Source organism: Lissotriton helveticus, chromosome 2_1, assembly GCF_964261635.1.
Source record: "Lissotriton helveticus chromosome 2_1, aLisHel1.1, whole genome shotgun sequence".
NCBI classification, from domain to species: Eukaryota; Metazoa; Chordata; class Amphibia; order Caudata; family Salamandridae; genus Lissotriton; species Lissotriton helveticus.
The window spans coordinates 1,371,595,063-1,371,622,060 of record NC_136059.1 but is presented as its reverse complement, the minus strand read 5'-3'; the positions used below and the strand labels follow the sequence as shown (position 1 = coordinate 1,371,622,060).

General features: G+C 46.7%; 1 protein-coding gene across 1 annotated transcript in view; it reads left to right on the top strand.

Annotated features, from left to right (window-relative positions):
- DCAF10 (DDB1 and CUL4 associated factor 10) overlaps positions 1-26,998 on the top strand; it is a 290,928-nt gene that overhangs the window by 62,088 nt on the left and 201,842 nt on the right. The window contains exon 2 of the mRNA XM_078676309.1: positions 15,283-15,396. Within this exon, the coding sequence (XP_078532435.1) occupies positions 15,283-15,396 (114 nt within the window). The remainder of the gene's footprint in view (positions 1-15,282; positions 15,397-26,998) is intronic.

The window sequence follows — 26,998 nt, the reverse complement described above, 5'->3', positions numbered from 1 at the left end:
TTAGCCTGCTCTTTAATGGAAGGAGAGGCAGAAACCCTGAATAAGGTTCTTAAAGAAGGTTTTATTTGCGTATAGGTTTTTCTGCTTCAACTGGTGATCCGTTCTCTGGCGAACGCTGCAGGGTCATAAGCAGGATGGCGAGGAGGGTCCAGGGTGGCTCTCGCTTCGGTTCCCCGCGTCTTCCCACTCGGGCTCCGTATGAAAGGAAAGAAGACAGACATGTATCAGTACCGGATATATCACCCTACTAGCAGGGATCGGGAGTGAGGGAAACCAGTGGTAGGTGATTCTAGCACACTCGTGGGTGTAGGGTAGTGCTCGTGCTAGGGAAGGGGTTGGAGGTTCTGGTTTACTATGAAGTGCTTCACTCTTTAAATGAAGGGACTTGACTTCCCATCCACCCTGCCATACGCCCCCGTACCTGCTGTAGCCACGTTCCTCCCGTGGGACCGTGGCGGGGCGGGTCGCAGAACCGTGGGCCTCCTGGCTTCTCCGGCACTTCTGTTCTCCTCGGGCTGGGGTCCTCTTCTTCCTGGCGACGACAGCTCGCTCGCTTCTCCTCTCCTGGGCTCGCTGCTCGGGAAACGCCGTCCGACGCTTCCTGGTTCCGGGTCCCTTTTGACCTCGACTCGTCATTCTCAGGGGGTGGGGCTTTGCTTCTCGAGTCCTGTTCCTTAAAGGTACAGGCGTCTTCCGCGTCCGCGGTCGGCCACCAGTATTCAGGGTCTCCGGCTTGCCAGTCCGCTTCTGCTTCCGGTTCCTGAGGCAGGGGAGAAGAAACGGAGGTAGGTGAAAACACGGGGCCGGACCACCATTCGGTGGTCTGACCCCCTCCACGGGGCCCACGGGAACCCACCCCGTCACACTCCTCCACCCCTGGACTCTCCCGATCGGGGAGAGGAAACACCTGGGACAGGAAGTCCGCATTCCCATTGTCCATCCCTTTTTTATGCACCACTGTAAAGGAATAGGGTTGAAGGGAAAGGAACCACCGGAGCACTCGGGGATTGTGCCCGCTGTTCTGGTGCATCCACCTCAATGGGGCATGATCGGTATGGAGTATGAATGGCTGTCCCTCCAAGTAATATCTTAGTTTCTCCACTGCCCACTTGATGGCCAACCCCTCCCGTTCTATGGTGGAATACCTCGCCTCCCTTGGAAACGATTTCCGACTGATGAATAATAGGGGGTGTTCCACGCCATCCCGGTCGGTTTGGGAGAGGACCGCCCCCACCCCTACATTGGAAGCGTCCGTGGCTAGTACAAAAGGTTTGGAGAAGTCGGGGGACGCCAAAACAGGGGCCTTCAGGTGGGAGAAGGCCGCGAGGGCACCCCGGGAGGGCTGTTGTAGTTCCCTCAGCTTCACGTCTTTCCTCAACAGGTCCGTCAAGGGAGAGGCTACTTCAGCAAAGCAGGGTATAAACCGCCTAAAGTAACCGATGAGGCCTAAAAAGGCCCTTAGTTCCTTTTTGGTGGAGGGAAAGGGAACTGCGGTAATGGCCTTCACCTTCTCTGTCTGGGGGGCTATGTGTCCCTCCCCCAGTACGTACCCCAGGTAGTTCACTTTTGAAAACGCTGCCCGTGACTTTTTGGCGTTGATATGCAGGCCTGCCTTGCGTAGCGCGTTCAGAATGGTTTGTATGTGTCGTAGGTGTTCGTCCCAACTCCTGCTGAACACGACGATGTCGTCCAGATAGGCCGAACTAAAGGAGAGAAAAGGCTGTAGTACGTGGTTCATGAGGCGCTGGAAGGTGGCCGGCGCCCCATGGAGACCGAAGGGGAGGACGGTGAACTCGTAGAGGCCTTCGTCTGTCACGAAGGCGGTTTTCTTTCTGTCTTCCTCACGAAGGGGCACCTGCCAATATTCCTTCGTGAGGTCGAGGGTTGTGATGTACCTGGCATCGCCGATCTTTTCTATCAGTTCGTCCACCCGGGGAATCTGGTACGTATCAAAGGAGGAAATCGCATTCAGAGCACGGAAGTCCATACAAAACCTCTTGGACCCGTCCGGTTTCGGGATCATAACAATCGGGGACGACCATTCGCTGTTCGAGGGCCTGATTACCCCCAGATCTAACATCTCCCTGACCTCCTTTTTTTACTGCTGCTCGCCGAGCCGCTGGGATCCGGTAGGGCCTCTGTTTTATCACCTTAACCTCGGGGTGTTGATGTGGTGTTCCACGATACTGGTGTGTCCGGGTAGATCGGAGAAAATGTGGGCATACGGTTGTAGGAGTCCGTACAGGGCCGCCTCCTCCGTAGGGGTCAGGTCGGGATTCACCACGAGTTTTCCTACAGTGGAAGGGGCTCCTGTTCGAGGAGAGGCGCTGTTTACGCTTCGAGGGGGGGGGGGGGCCCAACCATTCCTTCAAGAGGTTGATGTGGTAACTTTGGGTCTTGCGCCGACAAGCGCAGCCTGTAGGTGGTGTCCCCGATGGTATCCACAACTTGATATGGCCCCTGCCATTCATTCTTGTTTTTCCCTCCCACGGAAGGGAGTAGCACCAGGGCCCACTTCCCTACGGAGAGGCGCCTCAGTCGCTTCCCTTGGTCATACCTTTTCTTCTGGGCAGCCTGTTTCCCTTCCAGACTGGAGGAGGCCAGGTTCCGCAATTTACCGAGTTTCCCTTTCAACTGTTTCGTATAGTCCAATACGGTTTTCTGGTCATTTATCTCCTCGTTTTCCCACAGGTCTTTTGTGATGTCTAACAGAGAAAGGGGTAAGCGTCCGTATAAAAGCTCAAAGGAAGAGCACCCCAGGCTACTTTGTTTTTGCGCCCTCAAGACGTATAGGGCCAAGGGCAACAGTCGGTCCCATTCGGGTCCTTCGGACGTCAGCATCTTCTTGAGCACCGCCTTCAGGGACTGGTTGTACCTCTCGACCAAACCGTCGGTCTGGGGATGGTAGACAGAGGTCCTCAGGTGTTTGATGTTCAAGGTCTTGCAGATTTCCTTCATCAGTCTGGACGTAAACGGTGTTCCTTGATCCGTCAACACCTCTTTAGGGAAACCCACTCTTGCGAACAGCTCCACGAAACGATCTGAGATGGCAGCGGTGGTGGGGGGCCCTCAAAGGAAACGCCTCGATAAACCGGGTGGCGTAGTCCACCAACACCAACGCATACACGTGTCCTTTGGCTGTTCTCGGCAAGGGGCCTATCAAATCCATCCCCACGCGTTCAAACGGGACACCGACGATAGGCAAGGGATGCAAGGGGGCCGCACTCGGTCGGTGCGTGTTCCTTCGTTGGCAGACTTCACACCGGGCACAGTACTCCTGGACCTCTTTGTAGATGCCCGGCAAGAAGAAACTTATCAATATGACATCCGTGGTTTTCTCCTTACCTGCGTGACCTGCAGTGAGATGTGTATGCGCGTAAAAAAGAACCTGTTCTCTAAAGGTCTTTGGTACCACCAGTTGGGGCGGGTGGTTCTCCTGTGCCACCCGGTAGAGGAGCCCGTTCTTGATTTGAAACCCCGGGTAAACCCGGGTTTGGTCTCCCTGTTGGGCGTGGGCAGTTTCCCAGGCGTTGAACAGGGTTCGGTCCTCGGTTTGTGCGAACCTGAAGCTCTGGTCCGTCACCCAGGGTTCCGGTGTGATATAGGCTGGATGGGGGCTGTGGTGGTTCGGAGGGGGCTTCATAAGTACATCCCTAAACAGGGAAAGGAATTCGGGATTATCGATCCCCAAAATGACGTCTTCAGGCAGGGTTTTCACTACCCCCACTCGAACGGTACAGGGCCCTCTAGTCTTGTGCTTCAGAGTGATAGAGGCCAGCGGTATGCCTTCACGTCCCCATGGACGCATCTTGTGAACTAGGGACGATGGTACGTACTGGGTAGGGAGAACATAGCGTTCCTGTACTACTGACTGCCGACAGCCTGAGTCGAGGAGTACCCTAACCTGATAGCCATTCATCCCCATACTTACATAAAAGGATGCACCCATTTCGGCGGAGTACAGGACCGTCCGGGGCAGATACCCAACCTCCATGGGTTCCTCTGTGGGTCGTTTTCGAGGACACACCTGGGCGATGTGTCCCCAATCCCCACACTCGTAGCATTGTGGTCCTCGCCCCATGGGGGAAACCATTCCAGGGGGTCTGAGGCGTGGCTGTTCCATGAGGGGTTTGGGCTTTCTGTCCGGTTTAACGGGTAGGGGATGTTTAGCGGTCTTCTCGTTGTCCCAGGGGAGGGCCTTCGGTTGGGCTCTCGCAAAGTTTGCCGCCATCTCAATGGCCTGCTCTATTCCTAGCCCGGAATGTTCTCTTAGCCATCTTTGAGAGGCGTAGGGGAGGGCGTCCATGAACTGTTCTAAATAGACTTTCTGGAGTACCTCTTCTTTGGAGCAAGAGTCAGGGGTCAGCCACTTGTCGGCCATCATTTTGAGTCTGAAGAACAAGGTTTTAGGATTCTCGCCAGGGGTGCCTCTCTCCTTCCTGAACCGGACTCTATAGGCTTCTTGGTCCAGGCCTAAATGTTCCAGGATTACCCCCTTGATGGTGGCATAGGGAGTGTTGCCCAAGGGGTTGGCTGCTTGGTAGGCGGATTGCGCCTCTCCTGTTAGTAAAGGGGCCAGGAAGAAGGGCCACTTTTCTTTGGGCCAGCCTAAGGCTCGGGCGGCTCTCTCGAAATTCATCAAGAAGGCGTCGGGATCTTCTCCAGGTAGGTACTTCTGTAGCGCTATGCCTGATGGGTGAGGGTTATGCCCACGTATGTCCCCTAGGGGGGTAGCAATTGGAGCTGGCACATTCTTCAGGCTTTCTATTTGGGCGGTGAAAGTGGCCTTAAACAGCTCCCGGTCGGCCTGAGCCGAAGATAATTGCCGTTCCACCGCCCACTCCAGTTTCTCCTGTCCTTTGATCATGTGCTGTATTAGGGCATCCATCTCGGGGGTACAGACGGACTGTTCTTCCAATCCCACTTCTGACACCAGTTGTCCCGGGGTGTCCGGGGACACGAGGGGTAGCACGCTCTCCTCGGTGTTAGCCTGCTCTTTAACGGAAGGAGAGGCAGAAACTCTGAATAAGGTTCTTAAAGAAGGTTTTATTTGCGTATAGGTTTTTCTGCTTCTACTGGTGATCCGTTCTCTGGCGAACGCTGCAGGGTCATAAGCAGGATGGCGAGGAGGGTCCAGGGTGGCTCTCGCTTCGGTTCCCCGCGTCTTCCCACTCGGGCTCCGTATGGAAGGAAAGAAGACAGACGTGTATCAGTACCGGATATATCACCCTACTAGCAGGGACCGGGAGTGAGGGAAACCAGTGGTAGGTGATTCTAGCACACTCGTGGGTGTAGGGTAGTGCTCGTGCTAGGGAAGGGGTTGGAGGTTCTGGTTTACTATGAAGTGCTTCACTCTTTAAATGAAGGGACTTGACTTCCCATCCACCCTGCCATACGCCCCCGTACCTGCTGTAGCCACGTTCCTCCCGTGGCGGGGCGGGTCGCAGAACCGTGGGCCTCCTGGCTTCTCCGGCACTTCTGTTCTCCTCGGGCTGGGGTCCTCTTCTTCCTGGCGACGACAGCTCGCTCGCTTCTCCTCTCCTGGGCTCGCTGCTCGGGAAACGCCGTCCGACGCTTCCTGGTTCCGGGTCCCTTTTGACCTCGACTCGTCATTCTCAGGGGGCGGGGCTTCGCTTCTCGAGTCCTGTTCCTTAAAGGTACAGGCGTCTTCCGCGTCTGCGGTCGGCCACCAGTATTCAGGGTCTCCGGCTTGCCAGTCCGTTTCTGCTTCCGGTTCCTGAGGCAGGGGAGAAGAAATGGAGGTAGGTGAAAACACGGGGCCGGACCACCATTCGGTGGTCTGACCCCCTCCACGGGGCCCACGGGAACCCACCCCGTCACACTATGATAGAAATGCATCGGGATTGATGTAACAATACGTAAATGTTACAACAATGCTTCAAATACAAAACTGCAGTCATATTCCTCGGCCCGCTTTAAATGTAAGCACACATTAAATACGTTTGTTTAGGAGTGCTTCTCTTTGTCTGAGAGCACTCCACACAAGTGCTGGGGTTACTGCCGCACTGTCGCTTGCAAAATCCGTCATTAACCCCCCCCCCCGCGCTCCCCCCCAATAGTGCGCTCCCTGCTGTTTTGACACCAGGCGTTTGCTAAATAGGGTTTCTTTCAGCAGAAAAAAACAAGGAAAATCGAGAGAAGAGCAGCAGGCTCTCTGCAGAGCTGCCTGCTAAAAAATATTTTTTGCTCCTCCATCCTCTCCGAGAGGTAGTACTGCCACTCATGAGACCCTCCTCTCACATTGACCCCTCCATTGCCTCAGCTCACCTCTTCTCCCCCTCTTTTCAAAATGCAATTCAACCATTTTGGTACATTAGCTTTCAGCAGCAGCACGATTTTGCTGCGAGCGCTAATGAAAGCCTGCCTTTCCTCATCATGCAGCGCTGCTTCTAATCACCTCTTTCATTGTTTTTACCCAATGCACACGTACTGTACACAGGGCCAGAAAGGTTTAACCACCGAGAGACACCACAGGACAACTCCACAAACAGCCTTTCTTTGCTTAAAAAAAACGCAGATTATGGGTTTTACCTAGGGTGACCAACTGGCATGGGTGAAAATTCAGGACGGTGAGTGTAAAAATTCAGGACAAAGCGTCAAAATTCAGGACAAAATTCAGGACAGGAGGTCAAAATTCAGGACAAAACTTCGGAACAAAAGGTACATTTTACAGACACATCAAAGGAGGTCGCACTATAGTATATAAGTAATCCCATCTATATCCAAACATATTCATCCATTTGTAAACCTATCCATCATGTATCCTTCCTTCCATCCAAACCTCCATCCACACTTTCACTCATCCATCCATCCTTTCACCCTATCCATCCGTACACTCATCCATTAACCCTTTCAAACCCTCCAGCCATCATGTCACTTACTCATCTATCCACCCAATCACTTATCCTTCCACTCATTCCCCTTTTCAGTCATCCATCCTCCCTTTTTCTCTCCATTGACCCTTTCACTTAGCCATCCTTCCTTCCATCCATCCATCCTTCTACTCATCCACTCATGAATCCATCCATTGACTCTATCACTCATCCATCTTTTCACTCATCTATCCACCCATTCACTCGCCCATCATCCACCCTTTCACTCATCCATCCATCCTTTCGCTCATTATCCATCCATTCACCCTTTCATTCATCCATTCACCCTTTCACTAATCCATCCAGCCATCCACCTATCCCTTCCCTCACTCACTCGTCCACCTTTTCATATTAATTATGAGCCGAGTCTTTATCTGCATAGTTGCATACGGAAGAGGCCGATCAAGAATTTCACCCTTGTTGTAGTTCCTAAGGCAAGTTCTAGGATAGGCCATGGGACGGACATACCCCTCACCCTCAATCTAAAATGGAGAATTTCTTCTACGGATATCAATGAACGCAGAAATTGAGCAGGCAGGTTGAGTTCAGTAACTTGCGGGCAATAAACACGACCCCTTAATCGGTCACAATGGACTGAGGGACTCCTAAAGTTGCAACTAGGCACAGGCTGCTGGCCACCCTCAGTACACGCCGAGGTCCGCCGCAGATGCTTACCTCGTTCTTGACCGGTTTAAGTCGAGGTGGGGAGCCATAAGGAGTCCTGAGGCAAAGGTATGGGTGCCAGTTGCACAGCAGACTTCTCTATGTATGCAGTGAGGTAGTAGCAACGCAACCGCCATAGTAGTGCTTCCGAAGACCTTGTAAAGCAGGGAAATATCCCAAGCCTTGGTGCCTAAGCGCGGCTCGGCCTTCTGTTGGCCATTCGTTGTATAGTGTATATACATGACGACTAGCTATAAATTAAATACATGTGAGAGAGGGGCTAAGGAGAGATGAGGGGCACCATGGTGGGTGGTAGTCAGGGAATACATAAAGAAGGTCATTGAAGGGGCACCAACAAAGATTGTCCTCCTGGGCGCCACTAATACACATAGTTTAGGGTTTGACAGTTATTAGAGAGTCTTTGCAGCAACCACGTATAACGTTTTTGTCCTGTTTTTGTAGTACACGGTTACACGAAATCTACGCCCCATTGTTTAAAATAAGTTTGCATTTGCAAACAAATGCAGAAAAGAGACGTTTTAAGGCAAGGGCAAAGTGTGCAACTTACATGGACCAAAGCTATAAAGCCCCCCCTTGCCCCTCCCCCAGGAAGATCTATTTATATATTATTTATGTCTATTTATCTCAACGTACCCCCCTCTCCTGTGTAGTTTTAAGGATTATCAGCTGTTTCTGCATGATTCAGTTTTTCAAACTTTAACATAGTTTAATATTTTTGTGCTTTGGGTAATCTTCAGTTTTCAGAAAATGGTTAATAAAATTCACAAATGTTCCGAACAGGTGGCCCCTAAACATGTCATGCACAGGGCACCGAAAAATATTAAGATGACAATGATACAGGGCAGTAGCTATCGATGGTGGAGAAAGAGCATCGATACCGGGTCCATTGCACATCAATTACTGATGCCTTTTACAGTGCAGACAGACCGCGGGGTGACATTATCATTGCTTGCACTGGGGCCCAGTGCTCTCATGTTACACCACCGCATAGAGACCATATTTTATGTGTTGTTTAATCTGTTTAAAGCCTCGTGCCATGAGGATCTCTTGAAGAATAGCCAGAACTGCAGGAAACCTCCAAAAATGCATTCGGCTCGGATTCTGACATTAACAATTCAGTTCCCCAGCTTCCAATCTAGATAAATGCGCCTTGAGGCCTGAACACGATTTACTGCGTCTACAGGTCAGGGGTCGAGTAAGGGTCACGAAAAATTTAAAAAAGGGAAAGGCTTAAAACCTGCTCTGCTCGTTTCAGAAGTACGGGGGCTAGGTACCCTAAAGCTGTTGTCATTGGCCCTGAATCAGGGCTAATGAGAGCACTCCTGCAATGTACCTGCGAGCTCTAGGATTGGCTGATGGCTTTAAGCCAATCCTAAATAGCTTTGTTTGGCCTCCACAACAAACGGCTGGCATTAGAAAGGCACACGATTCGCTGTCACGTAACAGCTGTTAAAATTACGGACCAACGGCGTCCGTTAAAGAAGTCTTCACGGACAACGGACAGACGGCCGAAATTACGGACTGTCCGTGAAATTTACGGACGGTTGGTCACCCTAGTTTTACCATTCCAGCTGCTTCCCCCAGTGAAAGTTGGGTAACAGTGAATGACCAGCCTCCAGCAACATGTTCTATTGCGCGATGATATTTCTGTGTTTTGACATGCAAGGGAACGTTATTTTCTAAGAGTTTGCAGCGAGTTACATTCTTGCGGGGAAACACTTGCACACAGCCCTCACTCACAGTGCACACAGTGCAGTGCACACAGTGCACTGCGCACACACAGGCACTGCATACACACAACGGCACTGCGCACACACAACGGCACTGCGCGCACACAACGGCACTGCGCGCACACAACGGCACTGCGCGCACACAACGGCACTGCGCGCACACAACGGCACTGCGCGCACACAGGCATTGTTCACAGACACAGGCACTGCGCACACACACCGGCACTGCACACACACAAGCAATGTTCCCACACACACACACACACAGCCACTGTTCGCACACACAGCCACTGTTCGCACACACAGCAACTGTTCGCACACACAGCAACTGTTCGCACACACAGCAACTGTTCGCACACACAGCAACTGTTCGCACACACAGCCACTGTTCGCACACACAGCCACTGTTCGCACACACACAGCCACTGTGCGCACACACACAGCCACTGTGCGCACACACACAGCCACTGTGCGCACACACACAGCCACTGTGCGCACACACACAGCCACTGTGCGCACACACACAGCCACTGTGCGCACACACCGGCACTGCGCACACACACCGGCACTGCGCACACACACCGGCACTGCGCACACACACCGTCACTGCGCGCACACACCGTCACTGCGCGCACACACCGGCACTGCACGCACACACCGGCACTGCGCGCACACACCGGCACTGCGCGCACACACCGGCACTGCGCGCACACACCGGCACTGCGCGCACACACCGGCACTGCGCGCACACACCGGCACTGCGCGCACACACCGGCACTGCGCGCACACACCGGCACTGCGCGCACACACCGGCACTGCGCGCACACACCGGCACTGCGCGCACACACCGGCACTGCGCGCACACACAGGCACTGGGCACACACACTGCCAGTAAACACAAGGAAGCAATGCATATACACACCAGCACTGCACACAGACACTGTGCACACACAAGCACTGTTCACACACACACACAGGCACTTCATCATGCAATAGGTCTTGCATTTACGCGAGTTTAAGCTATTGGCATTGTAAATGGCAATGCCTTTTATTTATGTTTTAAAAACCAAATCATAAAAAAAGGCGTTGTCATTTACAGTGCCTATAGCTCAAACTCTCGTTATTGCGAGACCTATTGAATTGCAAATGCTTGTTTCAATCTGCGGATTCATCCCGGATAGGTAAATTGAAGAAACAAATAGGCAGGTTTACGTGGCTGCGCCATTTTGTAAATGCATGCGTTGTTAGCGTTAGCAAAGTCTATATGTCTTTAGCACATTAACTGTTGGGCCTTTCCGCCTCAGGGCTGAGCCCTTTTTTTGGCTAACTGGGGTAGTTTGGCCATAACCTTTTATAACTTTTTGTCCACATAAGTTATCCACACCCAATTTGTGTCCTTTTGTTAAACCAGCCTGGGGATTCTAATGGTACCCAGGGTTTCTCTATTGTCCTGTAGGGAACCTAGAAAATAGGTAAAATATAGCTACACTTTGGGAAAAAAATAATGATTAAGTGCTCCAGAGAGAAGTCTGTCCCAACTCCCCCTGAAAATTGAATCGATGATCAGTTTGCTGTGCTAAAGTCTCTATCTTCCCAGCATAGATTTCTGATAAATAGACAAAATGACGAATTCAGCATAGGGTCATATGTGTAGATCCTATAAGGTTTTCCCAAAGAAACAAATTGTTGATACAAAGAAATATCGAAAATAAGTAGGAAAAAAAGGACCATTTGTGACAGCATTTTCATCTGTTACTTTGTGTTACAAAAGCAATATACCATTTCATCCGCTAGATCCTTCTGGATGTGGGGAAATGTGAGGTTTGTAGGTTCTCTAAGAACCCAAGGTACCCAGAGACAACAACTGAGCTGCGCCGTAAATGGTATTTCATTGTGTACCGAGTATAGACCAGTTCATATGGTGAAATATGTAGAGTGAAAAATGTGTATTGAGGAAACCTAAATATTTTTCAAATGGGCACAAGAAATGGAGTTTGGGAAGTGTTTTTTTGTACATCTCTGAATTTGTGGGTACCTGACCCAGCATATAATTGTGAGGGTATTTTTCAAATTCCTTCTTTCTTACACTTTGGCTTACATTTGGAAGGTGCAAATGCAGCGAAATCCAGTTAGTAATAACAAATTATCTACTATTCTATGCTCCCACACATCTTCTGATAAAAATGGTACCTCACGTGTGGGTAGAACTAGAGCCTGCGTAAAAAGGAAATTAATACCCTATCAGAGGGCGATGAGGCCACAAAAAAATGAGGTCCTCAGGCCACAAGGGGCCATGAGAAGAACACAACTGCGACCTCTTCATCCAGGAAGGGACAATTGGTATCGTGACAGCTGGGGTTGGTCTTACATCGCTCTGTGGTGGCACAGGTGCAGCAAACACATAAAGCATTGGGCCGCAGCCCCAATATGTAATATACAGCACCGGAAATAATGAGATGGCAGCTTAATGCCCGGTGGAGATTGTTTCAGGAGGGGTATCAGCAGTTAGTCCTTAACGGCGCTGCACTCCAATGAACACCCGTAAGCTAACCCTACCTGTGTATATATGCATAACAGAATGCGAATTAACCTGCAACAGTTTTCCCACAAGAAAAGGTGTTGGTCTGTTTTTATTGAAGATGCAACTGTATTTTGACACGAGAGGATGCTTATATAGATATGTGAGATAGCGGGCTAGGTAGGGTGGGAACCCTAGGTTACACACTTGCAGCCCAACTTCACTGAGCATGCAGTAACTATTCGAAAGCCTGCACACTTCACACATTGTGAGAGAAACCACACACATCACAAGAGGAACTATTTGCAACTGCTGCTTTTAAAAGCAAGCGACGCAGAAAAAATGTCACTTACAGCAAGAGATGTGGAGGAGTAGAAGTTAACTTTTCGTTCAAGGGCAGTGTGTCGGGATGCAGAGAGTTCCCGCACATATCACTTGCTGCATTTGTTTTGGAGGTAGTGGTACACCTTTGAAGAATGTATTTTTTATGGCCCTGCACTAATTTTCGTTGTTCAACATTCAAGGGCATGACGCTCGTCATCGCCTCAGAGAATGTTCTACGTCTCTTCCTAAGGGTTGGCGATGTTTTGTTTAAAGTCGGTTATCTGGGCATTGGCCGGTTGGTGCTCCTGCAGGGATGGTGCCCGCTGTTCTTGGGCCACCCGTTCCACTCCTGGGGGTGATAATAAAAAAAGATAGATCAACCTGCTTACTGTGTCTGCATCCGTGCATAGGCTCGGTTGTCGTGGCATGTTTTCTAAGCTGAGTGTTGGAATGCACATCATGTAAATCATGCAACAAACATTACCTACTTATGAGAGTCTGGTAAAATTCAAAAAAGCTCTTTTAACTAACATGCAAAACCTTTGTGGATGTAATTGCTACACCTAGAGGTACATATTAAAAGTGAGATTTTTTTAAAATATGAATTTAGAACCATTCCTGCACTGGCCAAGGCAAAAATGTTTGAACTAAGAGGCAATTACATTGTAATGAGCACACTGTATGTGGCCAACGTTCTGATAGATAAAGCAACATTATAGTCTAATAAGTGAAACCCAATAAGTTTGTATGCCTCATATTCTAAACTCACACATTCAAAGGTACTTTCATATGCAATAATGGAAAAAGATAGAAGATTGCTGAAATAAAATATTCGCCTAAGGTCACACAGTTTAGTTGAGAGAGAAAGCCGGTATTAGTCCCAAGTTTTCTGGTTTCACTTTTTCCTAAGAGCCACTAAATGGATATCTATTCGATCTGCATAATTTCCACATTCCTTAAGAAGCACAGGAGAGACTGGGCATGCAATTTGCTTTTTTCAAACCAGCTCTTTTTTTTCAAACTTACATTGAGGCAACAGTTAAATTTCTCAGATTGTTAGCATTATTGTTAATTTTGTCGCTGCCTGAGGAATTTGCACTGATTCACAATTCCAGTGACGTAGCCAGTATGGCATGGACGCTGGTGCAAGGAAGAGACTAGGTCTCTTGGTCGCTGTTTCAATGGTGAAATGCAGAAATAATCAGCCGTCAGTGGCTCCTCGGGTCTCTAGGCCCTGGTGTCACTGCACCTGTTGCTCTATCCTTTCATGTTGGATCTTCTAAAGGATTGTATCTGGCGCATTCAAACATGTGAGCTCCTTCCTTTTTTGCCTAAACTGGAACCCTAGGTAACTATTGCATGCATGGTTGATTTTTTTGGAGTACATAGCCTTGGCTGCATTGCAGAAAGACCTTACACGTCCCTACACAGAAGAAAAAAATTAGAGGGAACATTGCTTGCAGCTAATGGACAATTACCAGTGTGTCTAAGAGGCAGTACACAGTGCAACTCACTGAGGAAGTGCCCTGCATGGGGTACTCTCACCTGAGTAGCTTTAAAAAAGACCCTCGCACCCGAGGAGCCATAATTGTGATATTGTTGACTCCTGGCACTATAGGTTTCCATTATAATTTGGCTTTGTGATGGTGGTCCGAATGGGTGGGATACACCTTGATTTGTTGGAGATGGGTCAAGATTGCGTTGCATATGCCCTGGTCCAAACTGGGGTATATTTTTTGCAAAATAACAATGGACTGTGATCTGGTCCCAAATAATTACCGGTGGCTGAGATTATTTCAAGAATTCCAGCTGCCGCTTTTTTGTATACTTCAGCATGAAACTGCGTGGAAAGCATAAGTTATTCTCAGGTTTCTTAGCAGAATGCAATGCAGGCTTGCAAATGCCCCCCTTCGAGGCAGGAAAGGTGCTGAATAGACAAGAGAGTAGTGTCCATTTTCCACACAGGGACTTAATAGATTTTGCCTGAATGGGTAAAACAAAATGGCTGTACCTTTAATTATCACACTGGTATGTGCTGCTCTTATCAAGTGTTCCTTCATATATGGAAATGTCTGCCATGTGTCGTTTGACATGGTCTTTTTCCTAGCCTCTCAGATGTGGAAGAGGTGTGGTGCAGCGGCCAGGGCGGCTGACTCCGGAACACTGGGGCTCATGGTTCGATCGCCGGCAGCAGGTTAACCCAGCACCTTCTACCTCTGGGCAATCGCTTGCTTATTCTTACCGACGGCCCTCCGCGCTGGTACACCTCGCCTGAGGAAGCTGTGCACTTTACAAGTGCTGGTATAATCATTTTTATTATGTTTGGGTGTTTACTAGTGTTCCTCAGTTGTATGGCTCATCGAAGCTCCTTCGGTGTGAAGGTATACGAGAAGGTCCTTTATCAATGAGAATCTAGCTGAATACCCTACAGATACGAGTCTTGCGTTCGATTCGGAATCGTGAGCCGAGAGGTTTTAGGTCCGATCTCTTGGAGATCAAACTATACAATGGTATCTATTTTTTCAGAGGAAAGGTAATTCATGAACTGCACATTCCGGCCAGCATTTCAGAGGCACACAAGGCATCAGCTGACTATGTAGGAGTCTGTTTTGTTTCCAAAAATGTTGATTTGTTTTACCTGTTTGATTGCAGTGCAAGTTAACATAATTTTAGGATTATGTGAACATATTGTTACATGAGCGAGAGTATGAATGAAACTTATTTAAAGAAACGTTCAAACTAATCTCGATCGGTAAATGACATTGCTTGAATGAAGAAGACTAGGCCCAACAAAAAAAACAACACATTTTTGCGAAATTTGTTAAAACTAAATTGCATTGACTTGAAATTGCATTAATATAAAAAATGTATTTCACCTTCAAACACTAACGTGACTCGTGAGCTTTCCAAATAAGATGTAGAATTATCATTTTCAGAAAATATTGTTTTGAAGTATTTACAAAATAAGGGGTGAATTACCATATCTTGAAATTATGTGAATTGTGTGGCATGAATTGTGGGGATTCATTTAGTTATGAATATAAACAGGCCAATATGAGAGTCTCTTATGTGCATTGATTTTTTTCAGTAGAAATGTTACATGTTTCTTTCTCGTCTCTTGTGCATCTATTAGATCTGTGCTGACAGTTGCCTGTGAACAGACCGAAGTACTGCTTTTTGATCCCTTATCTTCAAAGCACATTAAAACTCTTTCTGAAGCCCATGAAGACTGTGTAAACAACATCAGGTAAGAGTAGTTTAATTCAACTATGTTCCTCTACACTGTGGAAAAACGTTTTGTAAAAATGATATTTTGCTGTTTTAAAGAAACAAACGTGACACACCGTACGATTTCATGATGAGTAAAGGATCACGTGCAGAAACGACAGATTTGCCAATATCATAAATCCATATTCAAGGGGGAAAAAAGAACCAAAACCACAGATCGCCCCCCCAGACATTACTTGAAAATTACATTTCAACGAAATCTTCCTCAGATGTGGATGAGGACATAATATGAATCAGATGCATGCAATGTCTTGGATATTGTCACAAGTAGATCCCCTGTCCTATGTAGATGCATCACGTGGGTTGTGAAAGAACACCAAGTAGCATTGAACATGGTCACTCGATCTCAAAGAATAGTGGTCAATTCCTCCATAGCATATATGGACCAAGCCTTCCCCCACCGTAAGTTTAGTGAAGGAGGTAGTGGCTGCCCAAACATCTGTGCCATGCACAGGTGGGCTACGAGAAGCAGATTAGAAATGAGACGGCCCTGCGGGGTTGTCGTGGGAAAGATCCTATCAACCCCGGGTCTCCCAATAGAATTGTGAGTGGTTTCAATGGAAGGTGAATGTTAGTGATGGTTTGCAATGTACTCTGAATCTCAACCCAGAGTGCCTCACTCACCGGGCAAGATCATCAAGAGTATTACATTTTTGCTTCTCTCCGTACACCACTTCCAACACAGGGCCGAACCCCCAACCATCTTGGCCAATCAAACTGGTGTAAGATACCATTGAGTCAATAGTTTGTATGTGTTTTCTTTGTAGCAGATACATATCGATTTGGCAGTGTATTGTCAGATAGCCCCCAAGTATAGTCTGGGATCTCTGTAGCTAATTCCCTTTCCCATTGTGATATAATGGCATATTTTGTTTTAGGGGAGAGTCAACTGTAAGAGGGATCGTTGGAGCCACGATATGCCTTTACCGCTCACATTTTGAAGATCCAAAAAGATCCAAAATCCAACATCTTTGCACGAATTTGTCTACATGGAGGCGGGGAACGGGTCAGTGGAAGAGTCTGAGAAACATAGAACAAGAGAGGCATAAAGTTCACTCTCAGGCTATTGAGTCTCCCAAACCGTGAAATCTCTTGTTTCCCTCACCAATATAAATCCTTGAAGAGGGTTGTAAGAAGAGGGGGTATGTTAGAGGAGAATATATCTTTTGACTTAGAAGGCAAATGATTCCCCAAGTACGTAATGGCCTTCAGTTTCCATTGGAAGCTGCCGCCCCCAACAGGGTCCTCTAGACGGTTTTGAGGATAGGCAACCTCCATGCCCAAGACTTGTTGAAGTTGATTTTAAAGCCTGACGCCTGAGAGAAAGTGTTTAATTCTTCCATCAATGCTGGCAGGGTGGTATTAGGGTTCGCAAAGAATGTCGTTGGCAAATATGGCACTAAAAACACCTTTGATCCATTTGAAACCTAATGAGCTGGATTGTAGAGAAGTTACCTTTCCTTATTAACGTGCCAGCAGCACCATTTGCAAGGCCCAACTTACTTTTTGCATTGCAGTTTTGTTTGTAATAATACTGAAACAAATTTTGCTAGAATTCCCTCTTGGAAGTACGGAATTAAAAGTGGCTAATATTATACGGCTGAGTTTTCACAGAACCGTTGATATAAGGCATCAGGGAGGCAAACTAAAGAGCTTATTGAGGTTTCCATACCTTACTTTTTTCTTTCTTTTGTGTGGCATGGACTGATCTAAAGACCTGGTTTTGTTAGTTGCTACACCTAATCCACTTCTTCACTTTCAAGGCAGGCCAGAAAATAGGACTCTGGATTTTTGTAAGGTCATATTGTACTAAATGCAGCGATGATTGAATAGCTAGTCTTTCTTCATTATTCTCTGTAATAGGCTAAAGACTGGACAGCAGGGCGAGGAAACGTTTACTCTTCTAGCTGGCTGACTTCAAATGTTTCTTCCATTGAATCCTTGAATGGTTGAAGTTTGTGACAGAAAGACGTGTGCCAAACTGTCCCTCATGTGCTTTCTCTCCATAAACGATATGTCCAGCCCATTAGAGCAGGTTCATCATAGTCGATTTTGCAACAGGAACAATGATGAGAGCATTCCATCAGTTGGAGTTGATAGATACGCTGTGGGAATCTAAGGTTACAAAGTGGCCCTGTATGATAGTTCAAGGCATAGAAGTTTACCAAATCAGTCTGCATCAACGATGAGGGCATGAAGGCTAGCTGCAAAGAAATTTAATTAGTAGGGTACTTCGGTTGAATTTACCCCTCTTTAGAGAAGCTAAAAAGGTTTAAATTGTATTGCACAATGGGACTCTTCCCCTTGAAAAGTGTACAGGGTTCAGACAACTGCAGTCCTTCAGATAAATGCAGGAGGACTATTTGCTGTCGGGATTTTTCGATATTTGCTATTTAGACATTTATTGCAAGCTTGTATTCCTAAGAATTTTCCGATTGAGGATGGTACCCTCCTTAACTTGGTCTTATTGGCGGCACTCCTCAGGAAAGAAAAAAAATCCTGATAAGTAATGTACTAAAACACTGTGACGGTTCTGAAATCTCTCTGGGCGGTCCTGAAAGAACAGATGAGACAGATTGAAGTGATGTCCTGCTGTACCAATGGGAAGTGGCTATCAGAGTGGCCTTGAGATCGGTGCTGGTTAAAACTTTGCATGGGGTGTACCACACTTTTACAAGACTTTAAGAAAATGGGTAAACTTAATACTGAACTGTACATTAGTTTGTGGACAGGCATGAAATTCCCTCAACACTATTTGGAAATGTCCCAAACAAAGACGGTTTGGAAAAGGGGTGATCAAATACCAAAACGTATTGCTTGGGGTCGCACATATTAAAGGGGCGAAACTTGAAAGTATTGGAAGTAGGCACAGTAGTACAGGAACTGTTGTGGGATGTTGGAATAAAAACATAAAACTATTCTGAATGGTGTTAATTATAACCTAATTTTCTAAAAAAATAAAAAAGCACACTGGCTGGCAATCGTAAGTATGGCAAAGGAGAAAATTGTTGCATGGTTTGGTTTGATTGAAATTACATTATTTCTAGATGAGACAAGATGACAACTTACATAAAGTTAATGATTATGTTATTTTTTAGCTTATTATTCACATTATTTTATAATTTTAGCATTTTAGTGTATCACAAATGTTTTTGAAACTGGTAAAGTTCTTCTCTTTAGTTACTACATGAATACATACAGCAAACTGAATCTTTTTTTAAAAATTAATTTTGGTACGTGAGCTTTGATTGGGGCAGGGGAGAAGTTAGTACAACACTGAGGAAAAATAATGTTAGAGCAAAGTAACCTTCCACAAAAATGCCACAGCTTGAAGGAGAGTCTACCCATACACGGTATGTTGTACAATACTGTAAGTAAGCATTGGCAATGCCATTGCATCTTCGGATTTAGGTCCTAACGAAGGGAGTGGGCCATTTTAGGCATCACTTGCAAGACATGTTGTTCTCACAGTGGACTTCGAGCCTGCCCATTGCTTGCCGTTGGTTGGCTTCATCACTCTTATATCCTTGCTTCTCTTTAGTCCACTAGTGCTGGCTTCGCTTCCCCATTGTCCCCCTCCCCTGAAGCATGGCTGAAGTACTTGTGCTCTTCCATCGTTTGCATTTTCAGAGGTACTTATTTCTTTTAGTTGAAGCACCCCCCCCCCTGCCCCCCCCCGGCATCCAACTGTAAACACAGCAGTTTTTTGAGCGATTAGCTTCCTCCCTTAGATGCCATCTGCAAATTATTGCAGTGAGGGCATCTTTACAACATGCTGAAGCCTTGGCCAGGCTGTTAGCACTGCCTCTCTCTCTCTGGCTCGAACAACTGCTTGCAGGGAAACAGCTCTCCGATGTTAATGAATCCTTCTGAGTGTTAATGTTTAGCTTCCTATTACGTTACCAATGGTAGAGAACGGCAGTGTCAACCAGAGGGCATTGCCTTGGTGTAGTTGTATGGGAAACATGGTAGCTTTGAGCGCATCTGGTGATAGAAAGCTTTGAGAGAGTTCAGTTGTAATGGTTTTTTGATGTTCCTTTTTTTCTTCTTCTTTTTTGCCCTTTTTTTTAGATCGAGCATCTGAGACCTGTGGTATACAATTTGTGGGCTTACATCCCATACATTGCTTTTGAATTCTTTACTTGGATTGTCCTTACAAAATGATTGCTTGCTAGTGGTGAATCCTTCCTTTTCATCCTCCTTTTTGTCTTTCATTTCCTCCCATGTAGCAGGGACCAAGTACTGTATCTTTACTCTTTGGTTGTTTATCTGTTCGTTTGAAAGACCATTTTTTTTTCTTGGTTTCCTACTCGGGTTACTGTTTTTGTGTTCAGCTTAGACGCCCTTAGCTGCTTGCATTTTAATGCAGCATTTATCCCTCCCACCTTCTCCCATGTCGTAGCATGACCCTTCCACTCGACCTTGTGCCTGCTGCTCCTGTCCCTCACCCTCCCGCCATGTTACTTGTTTTGTTAGGCACAGGGAGCTTTGGTGAGTTCGCCCAGAATCGCAGGGCGTTGACTGTGCGCAGAGACCTGAAACTTAAAGCCACATCTTCTCCCAGAAGGAAAAGAAAACCTATTGTTCTGAATGTGCTCTTCAAGCATCACATGGGACTTATGCGCTCCTGTCACAAACTTGTTCTTCCCTTTAATACCAATCCTTGTGTGACTTCCATTTTTTGCCCATTCTCCTTTCCTGATCGAGCACCCATGACCCATTTGTGTGCAAACAGACTGCCTGACCTTTTATTTATGCTTTAATATTTATTTATTATTGATTGAACAACCATACAATAAATGATGGACATATACAATGTGGCAATGTACATTACCAACATAATACGCATTTCTCAGTGCCATCTTTACGTAACCTGTAACAGGACTTTCTTGGTGTGCGAAACTTATACCTTATGTGGTGCCACACAAGCTGTGTAGCTGCGTAAAGACATTAAAGCAAGAATTCTCCGTTTGAGCCCAAATTTAAATAAATAAAAAACATTGCTTACAACATACACCATAATAAGAGTTAAACGGTGCCCCCTACAGGATGTTAAATGCTGTCAGTATTTATGTATGGGGGTGGAGATGATGGGTGGATGCAGCAACCTTAAGGAGGGAAACATCCATTACAACGCAGTTATTACATCGCACTGCTTTCACAACGCAGCTGTTACATCGCAACTTCCTTTACACCGCATGCCACTACAACGCATGCCACTACAACGCATTGTAAGGTAAGTAATGGAGATTAAGTTTTAGAGTGGGTATGGGTTTTGGGGTGGATGGGAATAGTAATTTTTACCCCTACATTATTCAACACTTTTCCTACTTTTGCACTCGCTGGAGTGGGAATAGTAATTTTTCCCCCACACTATTCAACATTTTCCCTACTGTTGCACTCACTGGAGTTGGAATAGTCATTTTTACCCCCTACACTATCCAACACTTTCCCTACTGTTGCACTAACTGGCCAGTATCCCTATTCAGTTACGTTATGTCCAGCCAACCAGTGCATTGGTCATTGCAATTGCGCGGCCGCATAGTAATCGTAGTGCGGGGCTCCAGGGCTCCCTCTGCTATGGTAGCGTATAACATTGTGAGAGAGACCCACTTTCTACCGGTACCCCATATTAGGGTAGCCAGGAACATCCTAAGGTCTTGAAAAAACGTTTGGGGGATTCGAATGGGTAGAGCAAAAAAAATAGAGCAATCTGGGTAACACCAGCATCTTCTAAATGGCTATGCGGCCCATATGGGAAAGCGCTAGCTGGGTCCAGAATGATAGAGGACCTGGCCCTGGCCACTGCCCTGCCCAAATTGCCATCTAATAAGTCTTTTGGGGAGTGATCTACTGGGACTCCCAGATACTTAAAGAAGTCACAGGACCATGTAAACGATGTAACTGGGAGTGTCATACTTTGGTCGGAAGATTGCAGTGTAATCGGAAATAAATGGGACTTGTCCCAGTTTACCTTTAAGCCTGATGCGAGACCAAATCGGTTTAGTAATGCCATAAGATCTGGGAGTATCGTTCCACAGATGTACCAGTGCATCATCTGCATACATGAATATTATGTACCAGTGGATATTTGCTCTTATCCCCAAACTCTCAGCCTGCTGCCTGAGCGTGCATGCAAGTGGAGCCATCGCCAGTGCAAAGAAAATTTGGGAAAGAGGGCTGCCTTGTCAGGTTCCTCGTTCTGTGGTGTAGGGGTCAGAAATGGTGGAATCTGTTTTCACCTGTGCCACCAGTGAGCTATACTGTATTGAAATCCATTTGAGGAATTTGGGCACGATCCCAGACTTAGTGAGCACCAACCTCAGATAGCAACATCCCAGGGTATCAAAAGCCTTTTCTAGGTCAAGAGAGGCGACCCAAGGATGGTTACCAGTCTTGCGCGCCCAATCCATTAACATAAGTAATCCACGCAGATTTAGCAAAGTGTTCCTACCAGGTTCGAACCTGTTCTGATCGTGATGCACAACGCTTTGCACTACTGAGGTCAATCTATTGGCCAGCACCCTTCTGAGTATTTTATAGTCTGAATTTAGAAGTGATAGTGGGCGATCCCCCAAAAGTAATGGGTCCCTGTCCTGTTTGGACAAAACCACCAGCACTGCTTCCTGAAGGGAAGGGGGCAGCTCTCCCATAGCATATGACTCCGTGCTAGTACGTGGGGGGGTTACAGAACAATGGGGGAACCCGAACATCCACCGGACCCGTGTAAGATACAGTACAAAAATAATGGTCACACTGGAAATTTGTTTTACCATTAAATCAAATTATCACCTTGATAAATCAATACGATTTATATATATTCAAAATATGCTTGTATTCATATTTAGATGACAGCACAATTATCTGTACATTTCTATAAAACAAAAGGTTTTCCAAGAATGGAAAGAAGGTGCTCAAAAAGCGCGTGAGCTTGTGAAGATTGTAGAAAAGGAAAGGTGATGTCCAATATGTACATCACAGACTGATAGACCTATCCAGCCACATGAAGACAAATTATGCAAGAAACATAGTATCCTCGTGACACAGGAAATCAGTTTCTGTTGTCTGTACGTGACAAAACAAGAAAGACCGCCGATGTTTCAACCCCCTTGTTGGGTATGGGTTATTTTAACCACATTGGAGCTAAGGCAATTCCCCCTGAGCGCTGTTACTCCAGATTTCCCATTGTTCATGACAAGCTCAGCTCGTCATCAGCACACGAGCAGTGCACTGCATGACGAGCTGAGCTCGTCATGAGCATGGAAGGGGTTAAGAACAATTGATGGACAGAATGCAGAACAATGTCATACATTCACCCCAGGACAAAGATCTAGACCTAAATCCATAGTTTTATTGCTCACCATGCAATTCCAGTGTGGATCCAGCCATATGCAAATCAGTCTTGACCCTGCGCCCAATGGGAACATTCCAGCCCGAACTGCCAGGTCAGGTTCTCCATGGACTGGAAACAAGCATCCTAGGACCGGTTTCAGGCTTTCAGCCCTGATCAGCCAGGATAGCTTGACTCCAGTGGCATGGAGAGCACAGGACCCACGTCTGGGTATATCCTTCCCACTCGGGGTGACGAATGCAAAAAGAACAATTGATGGACAGAATGCAGAACAATGTCATACATTCACCCCAGTACAGAGATCTGGGCCTAAATCCATCGTTTTTTTGCTCACCATGCCATTCCAGTTTGGACCCAGCCATACGCAAATCAGTCTTGACCCTGAGCCCAATGGGATCAGTCCAGCCCGAACAGCCAGGCCAGGTCCTCCCTGGACTGGAAACAAGCATCTTAGGACCGGTTTCAGGCTTTCAGCCCTCATCAGCCAGGATAGCTTGACTCCAGTGGCATGGAGAGCACTGGACCCACGTCTGGGCATACCTGTCCCACTCGTGGTGACAAATGTTTGAAAAGTTTCAGCACTCCCTTCATCATCTCCTTGTGTTTGCTTCGTTCGCCCTAAGTTGGCAGGGTATGCCCAGATGTGGGTCCCTTGCTCACTTTGCCACTGGACTCAAGCTAGCCTGACTGAAGAGGGCTGTTAGCCCGAAACTGGTTCCAGGATGCTTGTTTCCGGTCCAGGGAAGATGTGGCTTGGCAGTTTGGGCTAGACTGTTCCCATGAGGCACAGGGTCAGACTGATTAGCATATAGCTGTGTCTGAACTGGGGTGGCAAAGTGAGCTAAAGAATGATGATGAATTAAACCCAGATCTGTGACTGGAGGTGAGTGTTTGAAAAGTTTCAGCACTCCGTCCATCATCTCCTTGTGTTTGCTTTGTTCGCCCTAAGTTGGCAGGGTATGCCCAGACAATGAATTCAATGCTACTATTCTTGATGGAACAACACGATAAAATAAGGGCCATTTAACTGCTGGTTCGGCATGTGTTGTTGGAGTTAATAAAGGTAAGGGCGCAACGTGCCAGACCTGTCCGGGTCAGTGCCTTCTTGGGAAAAGGCAATGCATATTGAAACACTGCAAAGTGCGTGCTTAATCAGAAGTTGTAAATCACCATTTTGAAAACAGATATACAATTCTCGATGGGTACATAAATCAACTAGGTGACTAATGGTACAACAATGTCTCAGTAATTAAGTCAAAGTTAAACATAATTTTTATAATTAAGCAGAAGGACCGTGTAGGGTATAACATTGAAGATTCCTATGAATGGTAGTGACAGGTTGGTAGTAAGTGAGAACCCGTGTCCTGTCAGACGTATATTAACATATGCAGCAAGTTTGTAAAAAAGTTGGAAATTCAGATACATATAACCATATACATATATTATAATAAAACCGTTCATTCATTGTTTAAACAAGATAACTGTGAATTGGTGGCATCCAATTCATTTAAACCATCACGAACAGTGTTCATGGAATGCATCAATTTACATTTGCGAATGTTAAAGCCTGAGTTAATATCACCACCCCTGATGCCAAGTGTAACTTTCTCAAGGACCACCCATTTAATGCTTTCTGGTTTGTGGCCTAGTGTTTATAAATGTTCCACAAGTGATGCCCCCACAGTCCCACATCTGACCCTACTACAATGTTGTAGGATGCAAGCCTTCACTTTTTGGCATGCCTGCCCTATGTACATCTGATTGCATGGGCGAATGATGACATAAATTAAGTCAGCAGTGTTGCAATTGGTGTTTTTTTTTAAAATCCACTGTGCGCTGCTTATAGTTAATCTGCCTGGTCTCAATAGTGACCTACATGCCTTGCAGTGGCCGAATTTAAGGTGGCCCACAATTTCAGGTAAATGCCACAGAAGCTGTGGCGGAGTTTTCAGGAGCAAACGGACCACATGATTCCGTATGCTCTTGCCCTTCTTGAACGAATGTGTCGGAGGATCTGTTAATTCTAAGTCATCAGAGACTAACTTCCAATGGTTGTTTATAATCCATTTGATTTCATTGTTGCGGATGCAGTATGTGGTGACACATATTAACCTGTTCATGGGATCAATAGCACGTGGCTTGGGTGTCGGGAGTGTCTTCCTTGGGTTGAACCATGCTCTTTTTCTGGCTCGTTTCAACAATCTTCTTGGGTATCCCCGCTCCACAAGTCGTTTCAGAAGGCCATCTGATTCTGTAAAGTAGTCTTCTTTGTGTGAACAATTTCGACAGATTCTGAGGAATTGGCTAAAAGGCAGGTTGTCTTGCAGACCTCTGGGGTGATAGCTGCTATATTGAAGTCGGGTGTTCCTCTCTGTTGGTTTTCTGAAAAGAGTGGTGTACAGTGAATTATTCTCAGACTTGATTGTGATGTCCAGAAAATCAATGGTCTTGGAGTCCCAGTGTATTGTGAACTTGATGTCACTTGATCTTTCATTGAGCCACTGAAGGAATGTCTGCAAATCTGTACGACTCCCAGTCCAGATGAGCAAAACGTCATCTATGTAACGTTTCCACAGGGTTATGTGGTCCATGTAGGGATTATTTCGATTGTAAACTAATGTATCCTCAAAATTGTCCATATACATGATCACTAGGTCCGCAGTGAAGCTTGGCACCCATGGCGACACCCTTAGTTTGTAGGTAGTATTCGCCCTGGAAGTAGAAGAAGTTCCTCATCATAGCTACTTATAAAAGTTTAACAAGCATTTACAATGCAATGGTTTCGCCTTTGTAAAAGTTAGAGCTATCGGCATTGTAAATGACAATTTTTTTATGTGTTGGTTTTAAAAACTGATAAATAAATGGCATTGTCATTTACAATGCCAATAGATTAATCTCTCGCAAATGCGAGACCTATTGCATTTGCACCCACACGCATACACAGAGAGCCACACACACACACACACACACACACACACACACACACACACACACAGCCACCCACACACACACAAAGCCACCCACACATAGAGCCACCTACAAAAAAAAGCTAGCCACACAGACAGAGCCCCAACGCGCACAGAGCCCCAACGCGCACAGAGCCCCAACGCGCACAGAGCCCCAACGCAAGCAAAAAGTTGAGAGGAAAGTGTGGTGGAGTGAGTTCTGGAAGTTGGCGTTGTCTCGCCCGCCGCACTGCGCGATTCCCCTACACAGCTCTCCTGAGGAGAGGCCGATCCACCCACGCACACTGCCCCCCCCATCTCGATCGTCCTCCCACGCAGCCCCTTCGTACTTGTCCAACCGTGAAATTAAATCCATGTCACTTCTGCAGAGAGAAATACACTGGTCTGAGCGAAATATCTGCGACTGAGACAATCTGTCTGCTTCCCTCCCCAGAACGCCCCCACCCCCGCGCCATGGCCCCCACCCCTTCACTCACAGGGCGCCTTGCAGGTGCAGTGTTGTGTTATGCGTAAATCCTCAATCTTGCACACAAACACGCAAGCAAAGCTCACTGTGAAGGGCGAAGACTGACGATACACAAATGTACAAGAACACATACACCTCACAAGTACTAACAGAACTGCTCACATGTCACTCCCACACAGATACAGACACAGGCACACAGCCCTCATTAGGAAGTAAACAAACTGCTCATGCACACGCCCACACAGTCCGAAAATCACATGTTGCTAGAAAGAATACAGGCTGGTCTCTCTTTCACACAGGCACACATACCACTTTAAGTACTACCAACTGCTCACATTTCACTCTCATATACGAAGACACACAACTCTGATTAGGAAGTACACAAACTGCACGCACACACCACACACACATCTCACTAGAATGAATACAAGGTGGTCTCTCTTTCACTCAAACATGCACAAAACTTCAAGTACTAAAACCAGATGCTCACATTTCACTCTCACAATGACACACAACTCTCATTAGGAAGTACATACACTGCTCACACACACGCACGCACACACCTCACACTGAAGGGCTCTAACTGCTCTCATATACACCCAAACACATTCTCATGTAGATGTAAGAAATGTATACAACCAAGAATCCAAGTTACTGGGTTCATAGACCTAGCTCATGTTGTGGTAACTGACCTGTGTGGTCAGTGGTACCTACCAAGAAAGAAAAAATTCTTTCTAGTGTCCCCTCACTCACCGGGGTTTCCCCACAGTGACATGCT